At 41.7% G+C, this 22907-nt stretch overlaps 1 protein-coding gene across 19 annotated transcripts in view; it reads right to left on the bottom strand.

The window, feature by feature from the left end:
• The window catches only part of LOC101156235 (LIM and calponin homology domains-containing protein 1), a 101129-nt gene that overhangs the window by 41698 nt on the left and 36524 nt on the right, over positions 1–22907 (bottom strand). For 18 of the 19 annotated variants that reach the window (XR_013658455.1, XM_023959453.2, XM_023959454.2 and 15 more), the window contains exons 3-4: positions 19480–19549; positions 10455–10561 (exon numbers count right to left, since the gene is read on the bottom strand). Coding sequence is in view for 17 of the 19 variants with exons in the window: in XM_023959453.2 (XP_023815221.1) it covers positions 10455–10561; positions 19480–19549 (177 nt within the window). In the remaining 2 variants the exon portion in view is untranslated. Of the gene's footprint in view, positions 1–10454; positions 10562–11002; positions 11124–19479; positions 19550–22907 lie in introns of those variants that run through there. The other variant, XM_023959463.2, reaches the window with a different exon arrangement.

Here is a 22907-nt window from a genome sequence, read left to right as displayed (position 1 = left end):
TACACGGTGGTCCAGCAACTGGCAGAAAGAGGGGGGCGCTGGCCACTCGCAGCTCTGCGCACGTGTCGTGAATGTAATCTTCCCTTCGCAAGTCCACATCTATTCTGTTTAGGTATCCCCGATATCGCGCAACAAGAAGTCAAGGATAAAATTAAGACAGGGAAACTGAAAAGGCAAACATGCACCGCCGCGGCTGCAGTATTTCTCCGCATTAAGCGATTGCGCATCAAGATCTCTCTTTCACTCTCTTTGTCTGGCCTCTTATTCTGTGTTCCAGCGTTATTTCATTGTTCAAATGAATTTATCATGATCATAAAAATATGTAATTATTTTAACCTTAAATCTTGCGTTTTTTTCTGCCAAAAATACTATGGGATAAATTGAAATTTCGGGTTTGCTTCAGGCTCGGGCCTACAAATCAAGTTAATTGGTCGGGTTCTGGCCGGGTTTGGCTCTAATGCCCGCGGGCATGTCGGGTCGGGTTGGATTTCTTAGGCCCGATCTTACCTCTAATGACCGCCACTACAATATGACACAGCTTTCGAGTTAAAAGCAATCGTTAAAAGCAGTGTGAAAAATCCACCATCACCAACGGGTTTGGAAAAGCCGGTTTGCTGTGTGACGGAGAGGACAGCGCAAGAACAGGAGAGAATTTACCTCAGAGTGACACTGACAGCAACAACGAAGGAGACACTGAGAGAGAGTGTGGTGAAGAATGTCTGACGCTATTCCAATCTGACACTGAGGAGGAAGACTTCCATGGTTTCAGTGCACAGGAGGAAGATGAAGAAAGCTCTCAGTAACTTTTTTTACGTTTATGTTTTTTAAACCAGCCCTGTTAGTGCTGTGTTATGGTGTGTCACTGTAGTGGAAAACTTCCAGTGCACGCGCTGCACAGCGCTTGCCTCTGCGCGGCACCATGTGTGCCTATCAGTTGCTGCTACTCTCAGTGACTTTTACCGGTACGTTTTTTTAGCCAGCCCTGTTACTACCGTATTGCTGCCGTGTTACTGCTGTGTCATAGGCAATGTTTGGAAAGAAAAGCTCAGGTATATTATTAAAACTTTGAAAACTCTGTGAACCGCCTTTCTTTGTAAATATGTGTTGAACCTTTCCTGCAATTACATTTTTTTTCTTTCCTCTCTGCTAAAGGCAGATCTTCCTTCGGTTGTTCACTTCCCCGTTTGGACCCCCAGAGTCTCCAGAGCAGGTTAATAAAGAATCATTCATCTTCTTCTGGGGGAAACCTTCTTTTATTACAGTTCTCTTTCACTCTGTATAACAAACATAAAAACACACCCCCAACACACTTTGGCTGTTCTTGGTGTCACTCCATCTTGCACTGCACTCGAGCTCTCCCCTCATTCCGCTGCAGCTCCCTGCTCTTTCTTACACACACGCGCCTGTTTTCAGCACATATACATCCTCAATCTACAACACAGTGTGGCGACCCGGGGGTTAGCCCCGCCTTCAGCCCCTAAGACTCATGGTAAGTGGGGAATCGTGGGTGTAAAACCATGAGTGAGGGGGCTGTGAGCAGAAGTGACATCCATGCTGTTTGGCTGTTTGTTTGTGTGTGTGTGTTCAAATAAATAGACTACAATGCTGGAAAGAAGATATGTAATTAGTATTTACTTCCCCCCAACTGAGACAGTTGGAGACGTGCAGAACGTATACTACAACATGTTGAAACAATATCTTTAAACGTGGGAGCATGTGGCCAATATACAGGTGTGGCTTGTGTGTTGGTATAAAACAGTTAATCCTTTAAAATGTAAAGGGTGCGGCCTAATCAACAAATGCAGCTAAAGATTCTATTTTTGTCTAGTAAAAGAACAAAAAAACTTTCTGTTACTAAGAGCTTCTTTTAAAAACCCATTACACTTTAAAGGTCAATACTACAAAAAAGAAAACACAACACGACTAAGGATGCCAGTAAATCCACACAAATCCAAAACTGCTGACATGAATATTTACTGTCTGACATATGACATGTTTAGATTATATGAAGATCACTGAAGCACTATCGAGCAAGTAGATTTGTTAGAAAAGCAAAGTAAATACAAGCAGAAAAAAGAGTGGCATTAAATTTTTTTGCATTATAAGAATCTCTTTCTAACATTTCTAACATTTTAAATGCAAGGTTTTCTGTGAGTTAAAGAGGCAATAAGAAGAAGGAAGTGAGGAAATCTGATAAAGATCTGCAATGCTCTGTCTTTCCTGTACCCTCTCCATAAGTGTCTTCTTTCTGACGTGACCTTGTTTGAATTTTACTGAAGTACCTATAGCTCAGATTCTTCTTATCAATCTAGAGGACAAAACAGTATTTTTTGTTTCTTATTGACCAAATAAAATTGTTTTGCTCCATTATACAAATCAATTCTTTAAAAATCATACAATAGGATTTCCTGGATTCCCTTTTTTTAATTGGTTTCTCACAGTTGAAGTTAAAGGTTAAAGTCCCATCAGTTGTCATACACCTGGCTGTGTGAAATTTGCCCTCTGCATTTACCCTGCCCCTTCAGAGAGTAGGAACATTCAACCTCCCATTAATGTTGAGTATCAAGCAGGAAGGTACAATTTTGAGAGTATTTGATATGACTGTGCTGCAAATTTAAACCCACAATCTCCCAGTCTCAGGACAGACACTCTTCCTCTAAGCCAGGGGTCGGGAACCTTTTTGGCCGAGAGAGCCATAAACGCCAAATATTTTTAAATGTAATTTCGAAAGAGCCACACAATAATGTTGTGTCTCTTTCCCACACTGATGCACGGAGACTTAACCTCTTTTAAAGTTCTTTATTCTGGTTACTGTAGACCGCAACAAACGCCATACAACTAATTCATCAACTCCTGAATCTCTCCTGCCGAGACGAGAGAGAGCGCTTCTCCCAACTTTATATTCCCCTGCTCCCGCTCCAGCCCTCCCATTTTCCTTATTCGGCCCATAGCTGAACCCCATTGGTCCAAATTACCTAACAACAGGCTGAGCGACAGAACTGAGAGCCAATCAGATCTCTGCTTGATGCCTTCAATGAACCCCAGAACTTTTAACGCGGCCCGACAGCCAAGTTAAACTCAGTCCGCGACAATATTTTTAAAACTAAATATACAAGTGAATGTGTGCATTTGATGTAATTTCAACATTTTTAAAGTACAATAAGTCTGTGGATTCTTTTTAATAACATCGTTATGCTGTTGCTAATAAATGATGAGTATTTCTCGTGGTAGTTTTGTTGATGGTCTAGTCTGGTTGATACGTGGTGAGTTTCTGCTTCATGCAGGCGTTGAGACTTTAAACGTGATCTTAGGTAGGTCTGAATGTTCTGTAGATGTGACAAAGACTGCTCACATAAAGACGCGGAGCCAAACACACACTCACACACTGCAGTGAGTGACAGGCATTGGGTTTTACGTTTTTACAATCCCTGCGCGATTCACCTGCAGCCTGTCCCCACAACCCCTCACCCCCACCCTCTGCTTTCTTCCTCACACTCCCGTCCCCGCAACTGCGCGCTCTTTCTCAGAGACGAGAGCACGCAGTTTTAGGCACGTCAATTCACAGGTTTCCGGGTGGTACAAACTCTGTGAAATAGATAATAGTAAACTGATAGTTTTTTCTCCAAGCACCGCTACTACTGCGCGCCTCTGGCATCGCATCGCGCCCGAAAAGGACTGGTCTAATGAAAAAAAGTAAAATTAAAGATTTGTCTGCGAGCCACATGTGACCATCAAAAGAGCCATATATGGCTCGCGAGCCATAGGTTCCCGACCCCTGATCTAAGCCATTGAGCTGGTAAGTAACGTTTGTATGATAAACGTTACAGACCTTTCTCATCTTTTTAAGAGGAACTGACAGAACCGGTTTCTGCCCCACTTTGTGTATATAACATTTTTTCTGGTGTTATTTTTTAAGTTGAGCATAATGCTTCATCATCTTTTTTTTTTTTTGTTCATTTCAGCACAAAAGCATGTCAGACAGTTGAGTGGAAACTTGTTGTCATCGTTGTCGACTGTTACTCACGCTGGAAACTGATCTGTTTCCATCAACAGAAAAAAGGCACAGAGGAGGTTTCCAACCTGAGCTCTTTCTGAACCAGAACTTTCCCTGTTTCACAGATAATTTAAAGCCTGTCTAGATTCTTGTGGAAGAAGTGCAGAGACTCCCTACTGACAAGAACAAAGGTGTGAAAAATAGCAATCTGCACTATGGGAATTATTTACCCACTGGAAACAGTCCAGAAGCCCTGAAACAGTGACACCAAAGTTTCCTTTCATGTGCCTTGATGCCACATACTTCCTTTCTATTTCTGCTATAATTAAGTAAACTGTGGTAAGTTTCTAATACGAAAATAATCTTCCCAAGACTTAACAAATTTAGTGCATCCAAGTTACCTGTTCCATCAACCCAGTTTCTGCTTTCATCATTTGCAGTTGAAGGGCCTATACCATGCTATTCTGAAGCCTTTCAGAGTTAAACTATATCCATGTTTATGATAGTATATTTCCTTTGGCACACGGAAGGATGATATTTTTAATGAAATATTAGGTTTTTTTGCAGCTTGCAACTTTCCTATCCGGAAGTAAGACAACTTGATCTATGAGGCTCCGCCTTTCTCTCTCTCTCTCTTTTCATGACGTCATCCTAGAGTCGCTTCTGCAGCGTGTTTGTGTTTTGCCCAGGAAAAAAAACAAACATCTGAACTTTTGCAAAGATGGATGTGCATGTTGTTCATTTAAAAGGAAAGCGTTTTGCTGATCACAGCTATCTCCTTGGTGAAAATGGGTGTGTCTGTTAGTCTGGGGGCGGGGCTGGCAGTGCAGACTCTTCCTGGAAGGGGCTGTTCTCACTTTGTGATGTCAGGATGTGAGAACCCACTCATTTTCGTGGATTGTGAGGGGCTGGTGCTCAGAGTGCAGGTTTTTAGAGGAACACTCAGAGATGAGTGAACGTATCAAAATACCACTTTGGGGTGGTTTATAGTAAGGAATGAACATTATAATATACTTAAAGCTAAAAAAAATTGTTTTAATGATAAAGGCCCTCTAATTCATAGCTCACAAGCATAAAAAAAGGTATCAGTTATGATCCAGGTTTTTAATCAACTCTAAACTAGAGTCAAAAGCCAAATATAAAGTTCCCTCTTTTCTGTAGCTTTTCACTTCACTCCATAAATATCCCTTCATTTGCAAACCATTAAAAACTTAATGGTATCAGCCTTTGTTTGGAGAAAATTGCACAAAGACAGAAATGTGCAAATACACTTTTGGAGACACAAAGCAGTGCCTCTAAGGACTTCCTTGCCTCACAGAACCGGTCAGACAGTTGCCCCTGGGATCCTTTTTGTCATCTCTTATTTCAAGTTCAGAAGCAGTTTTCTAATCGCTTCCTTGAACAAAGTTTTTAGGCATGCAAGTGTTAGAAACACCCACCCATGAAACCATAAGCTTACAACTTACACACAACAGTTTTCAGCTGCATTTGTGACCCAAAGTTAGGCGTTATAGTTGAGTGAGAGAAACAAACCTTCCATAGAAGTTAGAAAAAGACCAACTGTGTCAAACAGATCACCTATTAATCATCAGTAATGACAGGCTCCTATAAACATTCTTTGGAATACAGAATAATTTAAAGAGTAAATAAAAAACAAACTGGTTTGTTGACACATTAGGAAACATTCATAAAAACATATTTTACAGATGAACAAATACAACTCAGCTGTGTCAGTAATCTGCAGAAAAGTCTAAACTCTTTGCACTGCAGTAGAAAGAGACGTGCTTCTGAGTTTGTTCCAAAAATGTAGCAGTAATGGTGAATGTCAGAATGACTGTCAGAGTCATCACATACAAAGTTTTCCTGCGTCCACAGAGTTTTTCTTGAATTGGAAATTTATCATAAAACAAAAAAAACAATTGTGTAACCTAGGGTTGGGTCCATATTCCTTCCTTATTCTTTCCTATATAGGGCATTTACCATTTTGTAGTGCTGTACGAATCTACTTTTTGTCATGTGTCGTCAGTCCAATGTTAATGTATTTCACCTGTGTTGTCTCGTGTTGCACTTCCTGGTTTATTTTGAAACACTAACTCTCCTCTCGTTTCAGCCCTTGCTACTTCTTGCCCTGGGGGGTATTCCAGAAAGCAGGTTATGCTAGCTCCCACAGTAAATTTGAGGCTAAGGAAGTTGATATCCTCAGCTCTCGGTTCCAGAAATGGAGGTATGTTTCAGGGTACGTCAAGTTGCCATGGCAACTCAGGCTCTGAACATAACCTGGTCTGGAGCAGGTTTAGTTGAAGGTTAGTTTGTTTTCAGAGAGGTGAAGCAGCATGGCGTGTCCATTTGAATATGATTTAGTGGATGAAGAAGTTCAGATAATACTTTTTCCACCATGAGAGGGTAATAAGACCACATATAGATGTTGGAAAAATAAACTTTTTTACTTTGATCTAACTTAATTATTTGCTTCAGTTAAGATAAATAATTTTTTGTTAAGTCAGCTTAAAAATAACAAGTAGTATTCAGACAGTTATTTTACTTTCATTCAAATTAATTCAATCAAGTAGGTGCAACTTTGGTGCTGCTGTTAGATCGGCACCGCAAGGGATTCTGGGATACCATTCCCTTTGCCTGTCTGGACGGATTTGGGTTTAAGTGTGGATTTTTGACCAAATGTGTTTAGTTGTTTAGCTGTTTTACTGTGTTTTACCGTGTTTTGCCGAGTTATTTGTCCTTCTATGCTAAAGCCTCTGCACCATGAGTGAGAGGGAGGACGAGGATGATGAGTTTATATAGCACCTCTACTGATCAATGATTTAATGAAATTGTTGGAAAATTCCTTAATCAATATATGTACTCTGTACATGCAGTTTCGTTCTTTTTATTGTTATACAAATGAGTATATCTGCCTGCTCAAACTTAGACATATGAGAGTTCAAGAAAAATAATTAATTAAGATGGAAAAAATATTAATTGAATTGGAGTTATATCACATTTAGTTAGATCAATATGTAAATTTGAGTTGTATAAACAATTATTGAGTTTTATGGGTGCATTAACCCAGGGTTACCAAGTCGAGCGTAATTACGCCAACTCATATCCGGTCTTTTGGAACCGACATACCCAGAGTAAGCAAGTTCATGCGGATTTCAGCCAGAGTTCAGGCTTAAAGTCAGGCTAGATTAAACATGCTTCCTGGGGGGTATTCCAGGAAGGACTTGGTAACCCTGGGTTAACGCACGGTACATACAGACATTCTCAATAGATCGCCGATTTCTGGAGTCACCATGGAAACACGTGGAGAAAAAAAAAAAGAAAGCGCGACACTTGAGACGGAAGTGAGACGGAGTCTGAGATTTTAATGACGGCGGATAGAAATTATAAGTCCATCAAAAAAGTAACACGGCTGAAAGATAATTTAGTTAAATTTATTCAAACTCAATAATTGTTTATACAACTCAAATTTACGTATTTATCTAACTAAATGTCACATTACTTCATTAATCTTTTTTCCATCTTAATTACTTATATTTCTTGAACTTTCATATGTCTAAGTTTGAGCTGGCAGATATGCTCATTTTTATAACAATAAAAAGAACGGAAAGTTTGAGCCGGCAGATATGCTCATTTTTATAACAATAAAAAGAACGGAAAAAAATGCACGGAGTGCAAAAATTCATCACAGAATATTCCATCATTGTCATAACAGGTTTAGGTGGTAGAGGTGCTATATAAACTCATCATCCTCTACTTTACTCTCACTCATGGTGCAGAGACTTAAGCATAGTAGGACAAAATAGCTCGGCAAAACACGGTGAAACACGGTAAAACAGCTATACAACTAAACACATTTTGTAAAAAAACCCACACTTAAACCCAAATCCGTCCAGACAGGCAAAGGGAATGATATCCCAGAATCCCTTGCGGTGCCGATCTAACAGCAGCATCAAAGTTACACCTACTTAATTGAATTAATTTGAACGAAAGGAAAATACCGTAAATTCCAGACTACAAAGCGCACCCGATTACAAGCCGCACCCACCCATTTTCACGTATAAAATTAGTTTTATACATACACAAGCCGCGGCAGAGTACAAGCCGCACATGTGTTAGGCGATATTGTCATCCTGACAGATCACGGCCAGAATCCCAGAGTGAGTGCAATTCATTAGCACATTGTGGGTGGTTCCAGCTTTGCCTCTGGCTCGTGTATTTGAGTGTATCGACATCTGTCAAACAGCATGGAGCTCTATTCTGTTCACAAGTTCCTCAGTTATGGTGTTTCTATTTTCATTTATTTTCATTCACTTATTGACAATCTAGGTATCACATAAAATTATAAACAGTAAACATATAATCAACATTACATCCCTCAGTTATGATGAGGAATTTAACATCCGCGATTCCACATTTCCCATGAGTCTTAGGGGCTAAAGGCGGGGCCAATGCCCGGCTCGCCATACTGTTGTACGTGTTTAAGAATGAGTATCAGCAGTGCATGGAGGGGTGAACGGGAAAAGCTCTCCTTCCGCTTGTGTCGCGGCAGCGTTATGGGAGTAACAGGGCTGATTAAAAAACACACCGGTAAAATACAGCAGCGGCGACTGAAAAGCGCGCGCCTCAGTGCGGCGCGTGCGTCAGAAATCAGAAGCCTCTCCGCTCCCGCCCCGCGCGCTCCTTGTCTCCCCTTCCTATCTACTCCGACACCTCTGGCCAGGGCTGCTTCAAGGAGGAGCACTTCGTCCCCATTGCGCCGGTGAACGGAGCAAATCGTTTCTGTGCAAAGCAATCGGACTTAATACTGTACGTTTTGTGTATGAGGGGCGGGTGCGTTGTTACGTGTGGGAGCCTTCAGACTGCCATCGGCCCCGCAGCTCAATCAGCAGGAGAAGATGTCTCCAGCTCACACGGAGGCTGTGAGTTTTTCAGAGCAAAATTCCGCTTTTACGGTTTCCTTAGAAACCGTAAATGGAGTGTAAATTCACTCCATGCGCTGTTCTCTCCGTCACGCAGCAAACCGGCTTTTCCAAACCCGTTGGTGACGGTGGGCTTTTTTACGCTGCTTTTAACGATTGCTTTTAACTTGAAAGCTTCATCATATTGTAGCGGCGATCACGTGCACGTTGGGTCTAATGGCCCCAAAGGATTCTGGGATGCGGCTGGGCATGCGTGTTTCATTTTGTTGAACCATGACTGAAGTGTCTAAGACCTGAAGTCAACTCCATGCTGTTTGGCTGCTTAGAGGTGTGATGAATATAAATGTCTTGTGCTTGGTGTTAGATAAAGAATACAAACTATTCACTGGGTTCGAAAGTACGTACATGGCGGTCGCTAATTAAATCCATAAATTAGCCGCGTCACTGAATAAGCCGCAGGCCTGTAAGCGCAGGAAAAAAGTAGCGGCTTGTAGTCCGGAAATTACGGTAATTGTCTGAAAACTGTGTTATTTTTAAAGTGACCTAACAAAAAAATGATTGATCTTAATTGAAGCAAATAATTAAGTTAGATCAAAGTAAAAAAGTTTATTTTTCCAACATCCATATGTGGTCTTATCACCCTCTCATGGTGGAAAAAGTATTATCTGAGCTTTTTCATCCACTAAATCATCTTCAAATGGACACGCCATGCTGCTTCACCTCTCTGTAAACAAACTAATCTTCAACTAAACCTGCTCCGGACCAGGTTATGTTCAGAGCATGAGTTGCCATGGTAACTTGACCTACCCTGAAACATACCTCCATTTCTGGAACCGAAAGCTGAGGTTATCAACTTTCTTAGCCTCAAACTTACCGTGGGAGCTAGCATAACCTGCTTTCTGGAATACCCCCCTGGAATACCCCCCTGATGTGTTTCCCCACAGGTGTGACTGTCTAATCCTCCCTGATTGTTTTCACCTGTGACTCCCTCCTTCGTGTCTTAAATAGTCAGTCTCCTTTTATCCTGTGCCAGTGTGTTCGGTCTTATAATGTACCACAGCAGTAGCCATTGTCTGAAATTAAAGCTCTAAACTCTGCATCTGAGTCCAGCCCTGAGTGCTGTCCTGACACTATTCCACAATTTAGTGCCCTAGAAATTTCCCATGTCTATCCAAAAAACCATTGTGCATTGATGCTCTATAGATTGGCGAATATAGACCACAATGCATTGCGTTTGATTAATATTTTTGAAAAAAATGTTTTTGTTATTCTTTTTTATAAACTGTCGTAAGTTCTTAAAGGAAGAATCCATCTGATCCTTGGGAATCGTAGACCTTTGTGTTGTCGAACCGTTTTGTGGCTGGCCATCTGTTTCCCACTCCTGACACCAAATAAACAAAGTTAATAACAAAAAAGGGGATTACGACTCTGTGAGTTTGAATCCTTTATGCTTGCAATCAAACATCTGCATAACTAATTATAATAAATTAAAAAGAAAAGAAAAAGTGTTAAAAGGCACACACGAAAAGTCAGAGTCATACTTGGCAGTGGGGCGTGTGGATGTGTCCTGCAGGTCTCCAGGGTCGAACAGCTGGGAGCCTTTCAGTCCCAGTTCTTCACAGCCACGCAGAAAGGCAGTGAGGTTGTCCTGTTCAAAAATAACACACACTAAATAAGTACAAACCAAAGAACAAAACCCTGATTTCAACTCCACACAAACACATCTGTGGTACACAAACATAGCATGAGCTGCATCTACTCTGACTGACACATTACATCCCTTTGTCTCAACTCTGCTGCTACTTTGTAAATTCAAAATGACTTTCAAATAAAGAACTGTAGAAACACTTAACCTGAATGCATAAAGACTGGGACTTCTGGTAGGAAAACGTACACACACTACAAAGATGACCATGAATCGGAGTGTTTTGTATGTTTCCTCCACAAGCAAACTCTGAACATGAACCAAAAATCTGGATATCAGCTCAACAAAACAACAGCTTCACTTCCAGTCCAGCTTCTGCCTTTGCAGGGTTAAGGTCTTTCCTTCCTCCTGTTTAGCTCCCGTGATCCACCTGCTTTTTCTTACCTCTCCTTTTAGTTCCTTTTCTTTCAACACTACAGTCTTCCTCCCGTCTTCCCTCCACTCTTTGTTAAATGCAACCTGAACCAAGTTCTCCCCTCTAGTTCCCAGGTTCTCAGTCTTTGTTTCTCAGTCCCTATCTTTCACAGGGACAAAAGCCCTTCCCTCTCGTTCCCTCTTAGGGTGTCACCATTTCCTCTTCACTAAAATTGTCACAAAGGTTCACCCTCTCTGACATCCTTCATATGAGCAAAATGTGTAATATCTTCATGAACATAACATTTTTGTGTATTTTACTGAACAAAATGGGACAAAAGGTTCATTGCTGTGCACATTGCAAGTGTACAGAAACAAACACCTGAAACTCTTTTTCACTATTGGCAAAACACCATCTCCAAACCCCCCCTGCAGCTTCCTGAGTTGCAGTTGGAACAGATGGTGAGGCAACCCCACCCTTAGATAAAACACTAAGTCACTCCCACAGCCTCTCTTTTCTTGAAGCATTGAAAGTGTAATAAACCTGGCAAAATCAAACACGTCTAAGATGTTTTAGAGTTACTGCAATGGCAGCAATATAAAGCCCTCAATCCAAACAATTCAAGTGTTTCAGTCACTTTCACGGCCACAGATGTAAAAAGATATGGAGAGTACATTTACCAACATTTGTAAAAAAGATGGGGCGCTCTGAGGTGAACTCCTACAGGTCTGCAAACTTTCCACACACAGTCATTTTTTGCAGAGTCTAGATCTACAGACCTTGAAACTTTTTTGTGCCTTCAGATTAGCACAGTGCAGAGAGGTCATGCAGGGATCAGGTCCCATGGCTGAGCAGCATTTAATTATGCTTTTTACTAAATCAGGGGTTCTCAAAGTGCAGCCCGGGGGCCAATGGCGGCCTGCGGGAAGATTTTTTGTGGCCCTCAATAAAAGAGAGCCATAGCAGGTTCCTATGAGGAAAAATGTTGTGTTGGTGAGAAGAAAAGCCGTTTTCAAGCTAAGTGAACAATTGCTCACTTTGTTGTACCTCATGGGCTGGATAAAGTCAATATAAATTGTCACCATGTTACAAATCATAAAAATCAAACATCTGGAGGGCCTTGGCCTGGTTAATTGTACAAATAACCCTTTGTCATTAAAGCTATTAAAAACAACTTTTTTTGTTTATCCATTTTTTTTTCACAAAAATTGGCCCCCAGTCTAATGTCGAGTTCTTAATTTTGACCCTCCGCTAAAAAAAAACTTGGTAACGCTTTCTTTTACAGTACAGTACTTACAGTGTACTTGAGTGGTATTTACATGGTACTTATAGTGTAACTACTAGGTACTTACAGGGTATTTACATGGTACTTTTTATGGAATTTATTGGATACTTGCACGGTATTTATATGGTACTTTTTAATGGGACTTACTGGGTACTTTTTGTGTCTTCTCAGTACTTACATGGTCCTTGCTGTGTATTTATGTGGTACTATTTGGTTCATACTTATGTGGTACATACTGGGTATTTATAATAATTTACCTAGTAGATACATAAAATTACCATGTCAATACCCTGTAAGTACCAAGTAGTTACACTATAAGTACCACGTAAATACCACTTAAGTACACTTTAAGTACTGTACTGTAAAAGAAAATGTTACCAAAAACTTTGAGAACCCCTGCACTGAATATTTGTTTTCACATTTGTTTTGTTTAATGGGACTTTAGTGCAAATACATATAGTATTCTAAATTTAGGACATGCTTGTCAATGAATCTAAAAGGCTGGAACTTCCAAACCTCTAAGAAATTGAACAAAAATGACAGAAATTTTAAAGTGTCAGCAACAATCTTAAAGTTGTAACACAGTTACCTCAAAGGGGTAAAAGGATTTCCATAAATATTTGAGAAAAACTCCTTATCAAGTTAGCTTCCAAGTCAGAAAGTGGTACATAAAATTAATGTTCTCCCAACAGAAGAGCTCTTCATAAAGTTTAAAAGTGAAAAGAAGGAGTAAAGAGGACTCTTTAGGTGATATGAAACCAACCACTTTACTAAGCAAAGTTCTCAGTCCTCCATGAACTACAGCTTCATAATATAAAAAAAAACAAGACTTGGCAGGCTATAAGGTAGTATTAGCTAAGGGGACAAGAGAGTGGCTGTATGGAATACTGTGTTTTTGAAAGAGGGGAATGTAAACGTGGGTTGGCTCTGCAGGTCACTGCCACAGGAAACGGGTGTTTGACACAAAGAAGTCACTGACAGTGAAAGGTTTTTCTAAAATGGTTGCGGGCTTAAAAACTAGCTTGGAGATGAGATAACATGGAGAAAGAAGTGTGGTTTCAGTGTATGAGCTTCATCCATCCATCTTCTTCCATTCATCCAGGACCACGCCACGGGGGCAGCAGTCTAAACAAAGATGCTCAGACGTAGTCTCTCCAGCATGTCCTGGGTCTTCCCCGGGGCCTCCGCTCAGTGGGACATGCCCAAAAGACCTCTCCAGGGAGGTGTCTAGGAGGCATCTGGACCAGATGCCTCCTAGACACCTCAACTGGTTCCTCTGGATGTGGAGGAGCAGCTGCTCAACTCCAACCTCTCTCCAGCTGACCAAGCTACTCACCCCATTTCTAAGGGAGCGCCCAGCCACCCTACAGAGGAAGCTCATTTCAGCCGCTTGTATTCAGGACCTCGTTCTTTCAGTCATGACCCAGAGCTCATGACCATAGGTGAGTACTTGAACAAAGATTAACCGGTAAATCAAGAGCTTTGCTTTCTGGCTCAGCTCTCTCTTCACCACAACGAACCAATACAGCGATTGCTTAAATGGAAGACGCCTGACGAATCCGCCTGCTGCAGCAGAGACAATGGAGGTGGAAAACATGGTCTACTCTGACTCAGTGGTCCCCAGCCTCCCTCAGTACCAGTTTGAAGCTCTCCTGGATGTGGGAGTTAAAGACCTCCTTGACGGACGGCTCAGTCAGACATTCCCAGCAGATACTAACAGTACTTTTGGGTATGCCAAGTCTCTAGGCCTCCTTCCCTGCTAGTGACTCCAACTCATCAGTAGGTTGTGATCAGAGGACAGCTCCTTCCCTCTCTTCACCCAAATGTTTGAAGATCGCCTGAAACAGCAACAGAGTCGATCATCATCCTGAAATCCCCCAGGAGGACAATGGACTCCCACATTGGTGCACTTTCCAGTACCCCTCTGAGAAACAGCAAGAAGGCCGGATACTCTGAACTGCTGTTCAGCGCGTAAGCCGAAACCGCAGTCAGACCTGTTCCATACCTGAAGGGAAACAACCCTCTCATCCACTAGGGTTAACTCCAACACTTTAAACACTGCGGCTGAGCTGAGGGCTCACGAGTAAGCCCATAGTGGCCTGCCGCCTCTCACCATGTGCAACTCCATAACGTTAGAGAGTCCAAACCCTCTCGAAGGACTGATTTCCAGAGCCCAGGCAGTGCGTGGAGGTGAGCCCAACTATATCTAGGCGGTACCTCTCAACCTCCTGCACACTCTCAGGCTCCCTCCATCCCAGAGAGGTGACGTTCCATGTCCCAAAAGCCAAGCTCCATAGCTGGAGTTTGGGCCGGTGACGCAACCGCCTTTGACTGCCACCCACACCACGTTACACCAGACACTTTTGAGCTGTGGGCCCACAGGACAGCGATCCCACATTGTACCTTTTCCCGAGACCCAACCGGGGTCCGTGGGAAAAGCCCCGGCCTCCAGGCGCTCAATGCTGGCACCGTACATGGGCAAAATCCACAGGCAGCTTAGCTTGCTGTCAACACAGAGACGGTGTCACAGATCATACTATTATAATTTTTCATAGAAAATGTTAAAGAAGACAACCCAAATGACCATAGTTCAATTAACAGCGTTCTTCCAAAGGACTATGAAATCCCCTGATGTAACTGTCACAAAATGTTTCCATTTTGTATATGTTGTTTACATTTAAGTTATGGTTCTCATTACTGACCACTTGTGGTGAACTGAAAAATTGACTGTTCATGCGCTATTCATGCATTGGATAACAAGGAGCGAGGTGGGGCAACATTAGCTTAGGAGAAAGAGAGCAGAGAGCAAGCAGGAAGAGGATGAAACAGAGCAAAGACATTGAAAATGGAATAGCAACTCCTTAAAGGGGCGACAGTGGCTCAGGTGGTTGAGCGGGTCGTCCAATGATCAAACAGTTGGCAGTTCGATCCCCGCTCCCACCAGCCAAAATGTCCTTGTGTCCTTGGACAAGACACTTCACCCTCCTTGCCTCCAGTGTGGCTCCACTGGTGTCTGAATCTATATGAATGTCCCAGTGATGGTCAGAGGGACCATAGGCACGAACTGGCAGCCACGCCTCTGTCAGTCTGCCCCAGGGCAGCTGTGGCTACAACAGTAGCTTACCGTCACCAAGTATGAATGAGGAGTGAATGAATAATGGACACAATGTAAGCGCTTTGAGTGTCTTGAAAAGCGCAGATAAATCCAATCCATTATTATTAAAATATGATCAGAGGCCACACGGTAATATTGTTTCATAGTATTCTAAGTCTTCATGTAAACATGTATTCTGAAAAGTGTAATTTGGTTTTCTTTGTCTAGTTTTTCCCGGTTATTCATTTGGTAACTCAAACATAAACTACCAAGAGACCAGCAGTGGGAGCCTGGCTTTTTCTGATCAGAGTAAAGAGCTTAAGGAGCAGCTTTACCTGCTGTCAGGAAATATTTGGATGAAAAGCTATGGCCTGAAGAGACATTGCAGCTGCACCACGAAGAAGATTTGGTTGTTCTTGCTTTAAACAAGCCTGTATTTTGTTAAAAACAGAAGACAGGCTTGGTTACATCATCTCAGGCTCATATATCTTTTCTCTGTACAGCTCACAAAGATTTTCTATCAGGCACCAGTGGATGCAGTTGATTTCTCTCAGATGCAAACATGGAAACAGTAGCACAAACAACTGAGGTCTTCTTTTTGCCAAACCACTTTCAAGGGATAAAGCATTGTAAACATAACTCACCATTAGTCTGGATTCCCCAAAAAGCTCCTTCTTATATCCGGAAGAGTAAAACTGACTAAATGTTTACAGAGAAAAAGTTCACTGCCTCAGTGTTTGGGTAAAGAGGATCTAATTATGTTTAACAAAGGGTTCTCATTAAAAAAAAATGTTTACTGACATTTTTACTTTTGTTAAACATTTGATACACAAAAAAAACTCTTTAATTTTCATAGAAATCTTGAGTGTGTGTCGATTTATATAACATTTAACCTAATCATTCTATAGAAACATTTGATAGGCTGTTGATCAGAACACTAAACCATACATGCAGAACAGCATCAAGACTCCAAACACAAAACAGCCACAACCCCACAGAGACTCGTTTTCCCATTAGCCTCCAAACAGGAAGGGGAAGGGGGAGTAGGCTGTGTTTTATTGTGATAGCAGAGCTCTTGTTTAAATGATTCTCACCTCTGTAATCAAAGCCAAGAGGAAGAAAAAAAAAATCGGTGCTGAGAAACAGGAACTTCCGAGACAGAATTATGAAATCTTAAAGGTCACATTGTTCAGGAATAAATTCCCTCAGTGTTTTTTTCTTAGCCAGTTGAGGTGTTTATAGATATCCACAGATGACTGTGAGCATGATTACCATGTGGTGTTCATTGGCTCTTTGAGCTAAGTCATAATTCTTATGTCATAATGCTGACACCAGATTTACAGAGCATTTGGGACCATTAGGTTTCCTCTTTGGGAAAAAAAGACTATTATATGCATGAGTGACAACTGTTCAAGAGTAAAGTTTTAATCGCAGAGGACAAAGTGTATTTTGTGGTATTTAGACATAGAACTACATGAAATATGGACATTTATATAAAATCTTTTTTTACCACTACCAGATAAGTTTTCAGTTTTTCTCCTGAACTGCAAATTCTGAAAGTTGCCTTAGTTACAACTGTCCTTATGGGCTGTCTGCGGACGAAAAATAGGCAAATCAGTATGGGTATACAGGTGGCGCGCAAGGTAACCTGTAGTACAAAAATGTTCATACACATTTCTACGGGCATGCTGCGGGCGGGCGACAGTTTGTAGCAAAAACTCATAAGGATAGGTGGGGGGGGAGTAGTTGAGACACAAGCACATTGTGTGCACACGTACGTCTTTTTGATTTTTTTTAACCACTCCGCTCTGAACAAGAGGTCAGTTAGTGCTGTTCAAGTAATAAATGCGGACCTCTTGTGTCGATTAAGATGCTGCAGTACTTCTCTATGAACCTCTATGTCTATGGGCCTGGACAATTTAAGAACCTGTCGCACATGACTACAGCATGAAGAAAGCACGTCTGTCACAGTCTCTAAGTCTGCTTAAGGATCTGTTTTTAAGAGCAATGCATCAGAAACTAAATTTACTGCATGTGTGGTTTCTCTCCTTAACCCTTGTGCTATCCTAGGCACTTTAACGTTGGGAGTTGGGTCATCTAGACCCACTAGACAGTGCTCTGAACCTTTTTTCTTCAATGATTTGTGATCTTCACTGGTGTCCATGAATTACATGAAATCTTTCCACCTTTATCCACCTTTGTCATGGTAGGGAGAACACGTCAATGGAAGGGGGGGGGGGGGTCATCTAAGATAGCACAAGGGTTACAACATTTGATTTTGATGAAAACACTTTTTGTCACACCCTTCTATTACTCTGGAGATCTTAAATCAAAGAAAATATAAGTACAGCAGATTAAAAGTGAAGTAAGCTTCAGAGCGATCAGCTTTCACAGAAAGGACCACTACGTGTGAGTAGTGGTCCTGAAAGGCCATTTCCCTGAGATCAAGGTCTTCTGTTGTTATGAAAGGGCCCCACTGTTCTTTACATTCCTCAGCTAAAATCTATCAGTGTTCATATGTATTGAAATTCACTAAATGAAGTACATTAGTCGCAGCCCTTGAGACTTGAGTCAGCCCACGAGACGAGTCGCGGCTGACAGACGTGAGTCAGGGGAGTCACTGAGGGTAGGTAGAAGCTGTTTACAGTGTCAGCCCCTGCTGGACTTTCTTACGTGACAAACATTAGCCGCGGTTACATGGGCAGAATATCTTGATCGGATCAATGGTCGGGTTAAAATTCACCCGTGCACATGGGCACAGAAAACCTTTATCCGATTAGAACAAACGTTCCCATGGCTCAGACTTTCGGTCGGAATGAATCATTTGGGCATGCGCAGTAGTGTAAAATCACCCGGATGAGGAAATAGGTCCCGTGGTAAACAAACCGCTGCCACAGACAGACAGCATGTGCAGCAGCTCCGTAATACGAGACAATCTTCCAAATGTGCTTTTATTAATGTTATGAATATTATGAAGTGCCTGTTCGCTCATCGTTATATTTAATCCGTTTGGTCAGTGCTTTTTTGTGGAAGAATTAAGATGGAAGAAGGCTTAGGACAGGCTAACACGGGCTAACATCATTAGCCTTGATGGACACAAAATCCAGGACCGTGCGAGAAACACAGCAGTCTGAATTCTCCCACACATAACAAAACAACAAAATGCACACGTAAAAAAGCATCCTCCCCCTCTCGGACACAAAATTATTAATCCAGCTCCTCTGCTCACTCGGGTGCCAGTGGACCGAGTGAGCGTCGGGGGGCACGAAGCACTCCTTCCCCGCATCTCCCTCATGAGGGGTGTAAGAGAGGCGAAGAGCCAGCGGGGCGAGAGCGGAGCGGCGCTTTTCACGGGGCGTCCGCAGAGCAGCTGGTCGGTCCCGTATGCGCTCCAAAGCTTTCTCTCAGCGAAACACCGTCTATGCGTGACGTAAACCAGAGCAGTAGTGACACACGATCGGAATGACCGTTTACATGCTCCACGATCGGATAAACGATCGGTATAACCCACCTATCTCGATCGGAAAGAAATTCTGATCCGAACGAGTCTGATCGGGGCAGAGTATTCCGAACGGAGCGTTTACATGACGCATTTTCTTTCCGATCAGGCGTTCTTTCCGATTACTTTTGCCCATGTAAACGCGGCTACTTTCCCCCAGGTAAGATATTTATCGAGAACAACATTAAAAAAAGAACAAAAAAAAGAATTCCATTTAACCCTAAAATGAGGAACGACAGAACACAGCAGAAAAGTCTACGTTTGCAAAATTCTTCATTTGTGATTTTACACCAACTTCTTACAGTCAGTATATTTCAGGTTGAGATGCTATTTTCCCCTACAGCTGTTGCTGCTGTCCAACCTTGGCTAAAGCATGTATTCCCAGCAGTTGATGTTGTAGGGCACTACCCTGCAATTGTTGTGTGACTTGCTGTGCTACCTCTGCCTCTATGTCAGTTAATGTTTAATGTCACTTTACAATCACTGACGTATTCAAATTTGGTTATAGCATCAACCAAAACCGTTCACATTTCAATCGTTTTGAACAAGGCCTTTCCATGAATTGAGGAGGAGTGAGTTGCTACGAGTCTTAGCTGAGAGGTGTGAAGCATGAGGTTACAAATCTTACCAGACCAGCTATGGGTGTTGGAAGCCTGTTGATCTTCTTAACTAGTCCAGGCTTAATGGAGCTCAACAACCTAAGAAACACACAAAAGAAAATATAGAAGAATGAACACAAACTTGGAAACAATGTAACAATAATGCAAAAGCTGTTATTCCCTGTCAAAAAATTTAAATAAAAAAAAAGGAGAAGAATGAACACAAGTACAAAATACATATTTTTAGGGCACCATTGTAATTCTAAAGCATGACTGGCAAAACAAAAACCTGCAGCCAGTACAAAACAAGAAAAGAGAAAATTTCCCTTAGGAGTAAAGTCAGAGCCTGAAAACAAAAATGGAAGGAGTCTTGAACAGGTTGAAGCATTAGCAGTTCCTATTTTGCATCACAGAGGCCAAAATATGAACAGAGTTATGTCACGATTTTCACGAGCAATCAGATTTTTCTTAGGACAACACATCTTACAGACTATACTTATTTGCCATGAAGCACGAGCCTCCCCTTCTCCTTTTCATTCTCCCCAAAGTCTCTACTTTCATCTTTTGTGAGTGTTTTCATCATGGGAAGTAAAGACCATGCTTTGAAAAGGGAAAACGCCAATCCTGCATGCTAGGTGTTAGATATCAGTCGTCATTTGACTTATATTTGGAGACTCTGGGGAATAAGGATATAGTAATAGGGATAAAGTAACAAATATTCTCAAAAAATTAATTCACAAATTGCTTCCCTACCCCTCTTGCTCCTCGCTATTGCTCCAATTGTAGGGGAAATGTTTGCCCCTGGGGCCACTCCTTGTCTATTCCTCCAGATAAACACCTTTCTGTAAAAGCTATACTGTTATATTTGATCATTTATTAAACACTGTTAATCGTATAACTTGTTTTCTCTTTATTTTGTTGAGCTTGGTCTTCTCCTGAATTAAGGACTGGGGCGCAAAAGTATGGACTTTATTTATAGGTAAAGTTATGACTAAAGTGCAAACTCTGTGCGAGTGTGTGAAACGACGTGGAGCATCCTCAGTGTTGCTGTGTCTATGTTGGTCCACATCCATACTTGTGCGCCCATGCAGTGAGAGCTACGTGGTTGCAAAATTATTCAAAAACAGATACAGACCCTTTAAAAAAATTAGAATATCATGGAATAGTTTAATCATCTCCATGACTCCATTAAAAAAAGTAAAAAGTTTCAAAGAAAATAGATTCAGGGCCCATTTGTTAAATTGATGTAAAGTATTTTTTTATTTACATTATTGGGATTCCAGCTCATTAAATCGACAAAAGCAGGATTTCAGAAAATAAAAATACTGTAAAGAAGTCACCATTTACTTCCCAGTTTTTGCAAAAGGATAAAGACAGAGATTATAATCACATCAAATCAATCAAAATAAAGTATTTCCAAAATGATATGTCCATATTTGCCTTCCTATCTGCCATGACGCGTCGCGGCCCCCAGGCTAACACACACTGTCTCTGTGGAGCTAACTGTGATCGGCTAAACGCTTTCATTTTCTATGCGCGATATGCACATCCATCGTTGCAAAAGTTTGGATGTTTGTTTTCGCAGGTTAAACAGACACCCTGCTGAGGCCGGCTTTAGGTTGATGTCATGAAATGGGCGGCATCCATAAGGAGCAAAAGGCGGAGCCTCAGAGATCGAGTCATCTTGAAAATAAAAATTAAACACTCTTCCTGATCTGACACAAACTGTCTCCTTTATTAACAAGTTGAAGCTTTTCAAAGTGCACATTCAAACGGCCATCATCCCACTTTCCTTCTTTGTGGAGCTCACAGTAGAAAGCTGCAATCCAAATGAATAAAGCAGAACGTGACGCTGCTTGCGAAACTGGACGGAAACTTTACTTTGTGGTTTGAGGACCTGCAGCAGAAACGACTGCAGATCACTTTTCTCATGGATCCTTTAATGCAGAGACTGACTGCCTGAGATCCCCGCTTGTCCCTGATGAGGCAGCAGGCGAACAGAGATAATTGAGCTGAAATCTCTCTGAAAGAAGGCCCTGTTACGTTTTGGAGAACTGTGCCAACGGAAAACTACCCCTGTGTAAAAGAGCTGATATCAAGCTGCTGTCGACGTTCTCCTCAATATCTGTCTGCCAGTCCCTGTTTATTACCTTGAAACACGTGAAATCAAGGCGTCGGTCCGTTCTGACCGACACTCACGTAAAGGAACCGATCAGAGAGACTGAATATAAACCTGATCTGCAGAGGATCACTAGAAACAAGAGAAATCCCCCTGAGATCATCATCCATCACTGCAGCAAGGTAAAAAATTCTGAGATGGAGTTTGGAAAACACACCTGACTGAGCATGCTGGTGTGAATATTTTAATATTCCATCAATTATCAATTTTTCATGCAAAAAGTCAATAATTCGTTTTTAAATGAAAAAGAAAAGTTATAAAAGTAAACTTTTTTTTTTACTGAAGGTTAAAATTAAATTTATTCTACATCTGAAATGTAATGCATTTAATGTGTTTATTGTGAATATGAATCACTCAGACACCATAAGGATGCTCTGTCCAGATGTTTGTGTATTTGTTGGTGTAAGTGTCATTGAAAGAGGAATATTGAGATACAAAGAATTACCAGTCAAATACTGATGGATGAACGGTGAAATATTCCATTTTTATCATCATAAATCAGACTTCAGAGGAGTCAGTGCCTCACCATCATCAACCTCACCGCACGTCACTAGTAACCGAGCAGTTGGACAGGTGTGCCTAATAAAGTGGACAGTAAGTGTAAATGCCATTTTTTGTGAAGAGAAATCTGCATCCAAAGTCTGAAAATGGATCAGGCAACCAGACAATGAAAACTACTGACCGGTGATCTATTAAACAGCTTTGTGCTCCAATAAAAAATGCAAAGTGCCAAGCCAGCCGCCCCCACCAAGCGGAGCCGACCCGAAGAATCACCGGGAGCTTCTCCACCAAAGACGGAGTTTGAATCTAACGTGTGGTATATGCTTCTTAGCATTGATGCAAAACTATCCAGCTTCGACAGCCGTCTTTCCCTCCTGGAAGTTCTTCACCGGGAATTTCAAAAGATCAAGGTTGCTCTAGAATTTTCCCAAAAACAAGTGGAAACCCTGACTGCGGAGAATTCAGCGCTGAGGGAGTCGGTAAAGTCCATCACTGATGGAATGAGCCAACTCTCTGAAGAAAATAAGAAGATCAAGGAGTCCATTCTGGATCTTCAATCAAGATCCATGAGAGATAACCTGGTGGTCATGGGAATACCAGAAACACCAGAAGAAAACGCAGAGGAAAAAATTAAAAACTTTATTCAAAGCCAGCTAAAACTTCCAGAGGAAAAAGTTAAAACCATAAACTTTCACCGTGTGCATCGCATGGGAGCAGCGAGACCTGGGAACCGCAGGCCCAGACCCATCGTGGCCAAGTTTGTCCTTCACAAGGAGA

The sequence above is a fragment of the Oryzias latipes genome, chromosome 10, assembly GCF_053564925.1.
Source record: "Oryzias latipes strain Hd-rR chromosome 10, Olatipes_Hd-rR_3.1".
Lineage (NCBI taxonomy): Eukaryota > Metazoa > Chordata > Actinopteri > Beloniformes > Adrianichthyidae > Oryzias > Oryzias latipes.
Note: the sequence above shows the minus strand (reverse complement) of the source record. Positions and strands in the feature narration are given on the sequence as shown.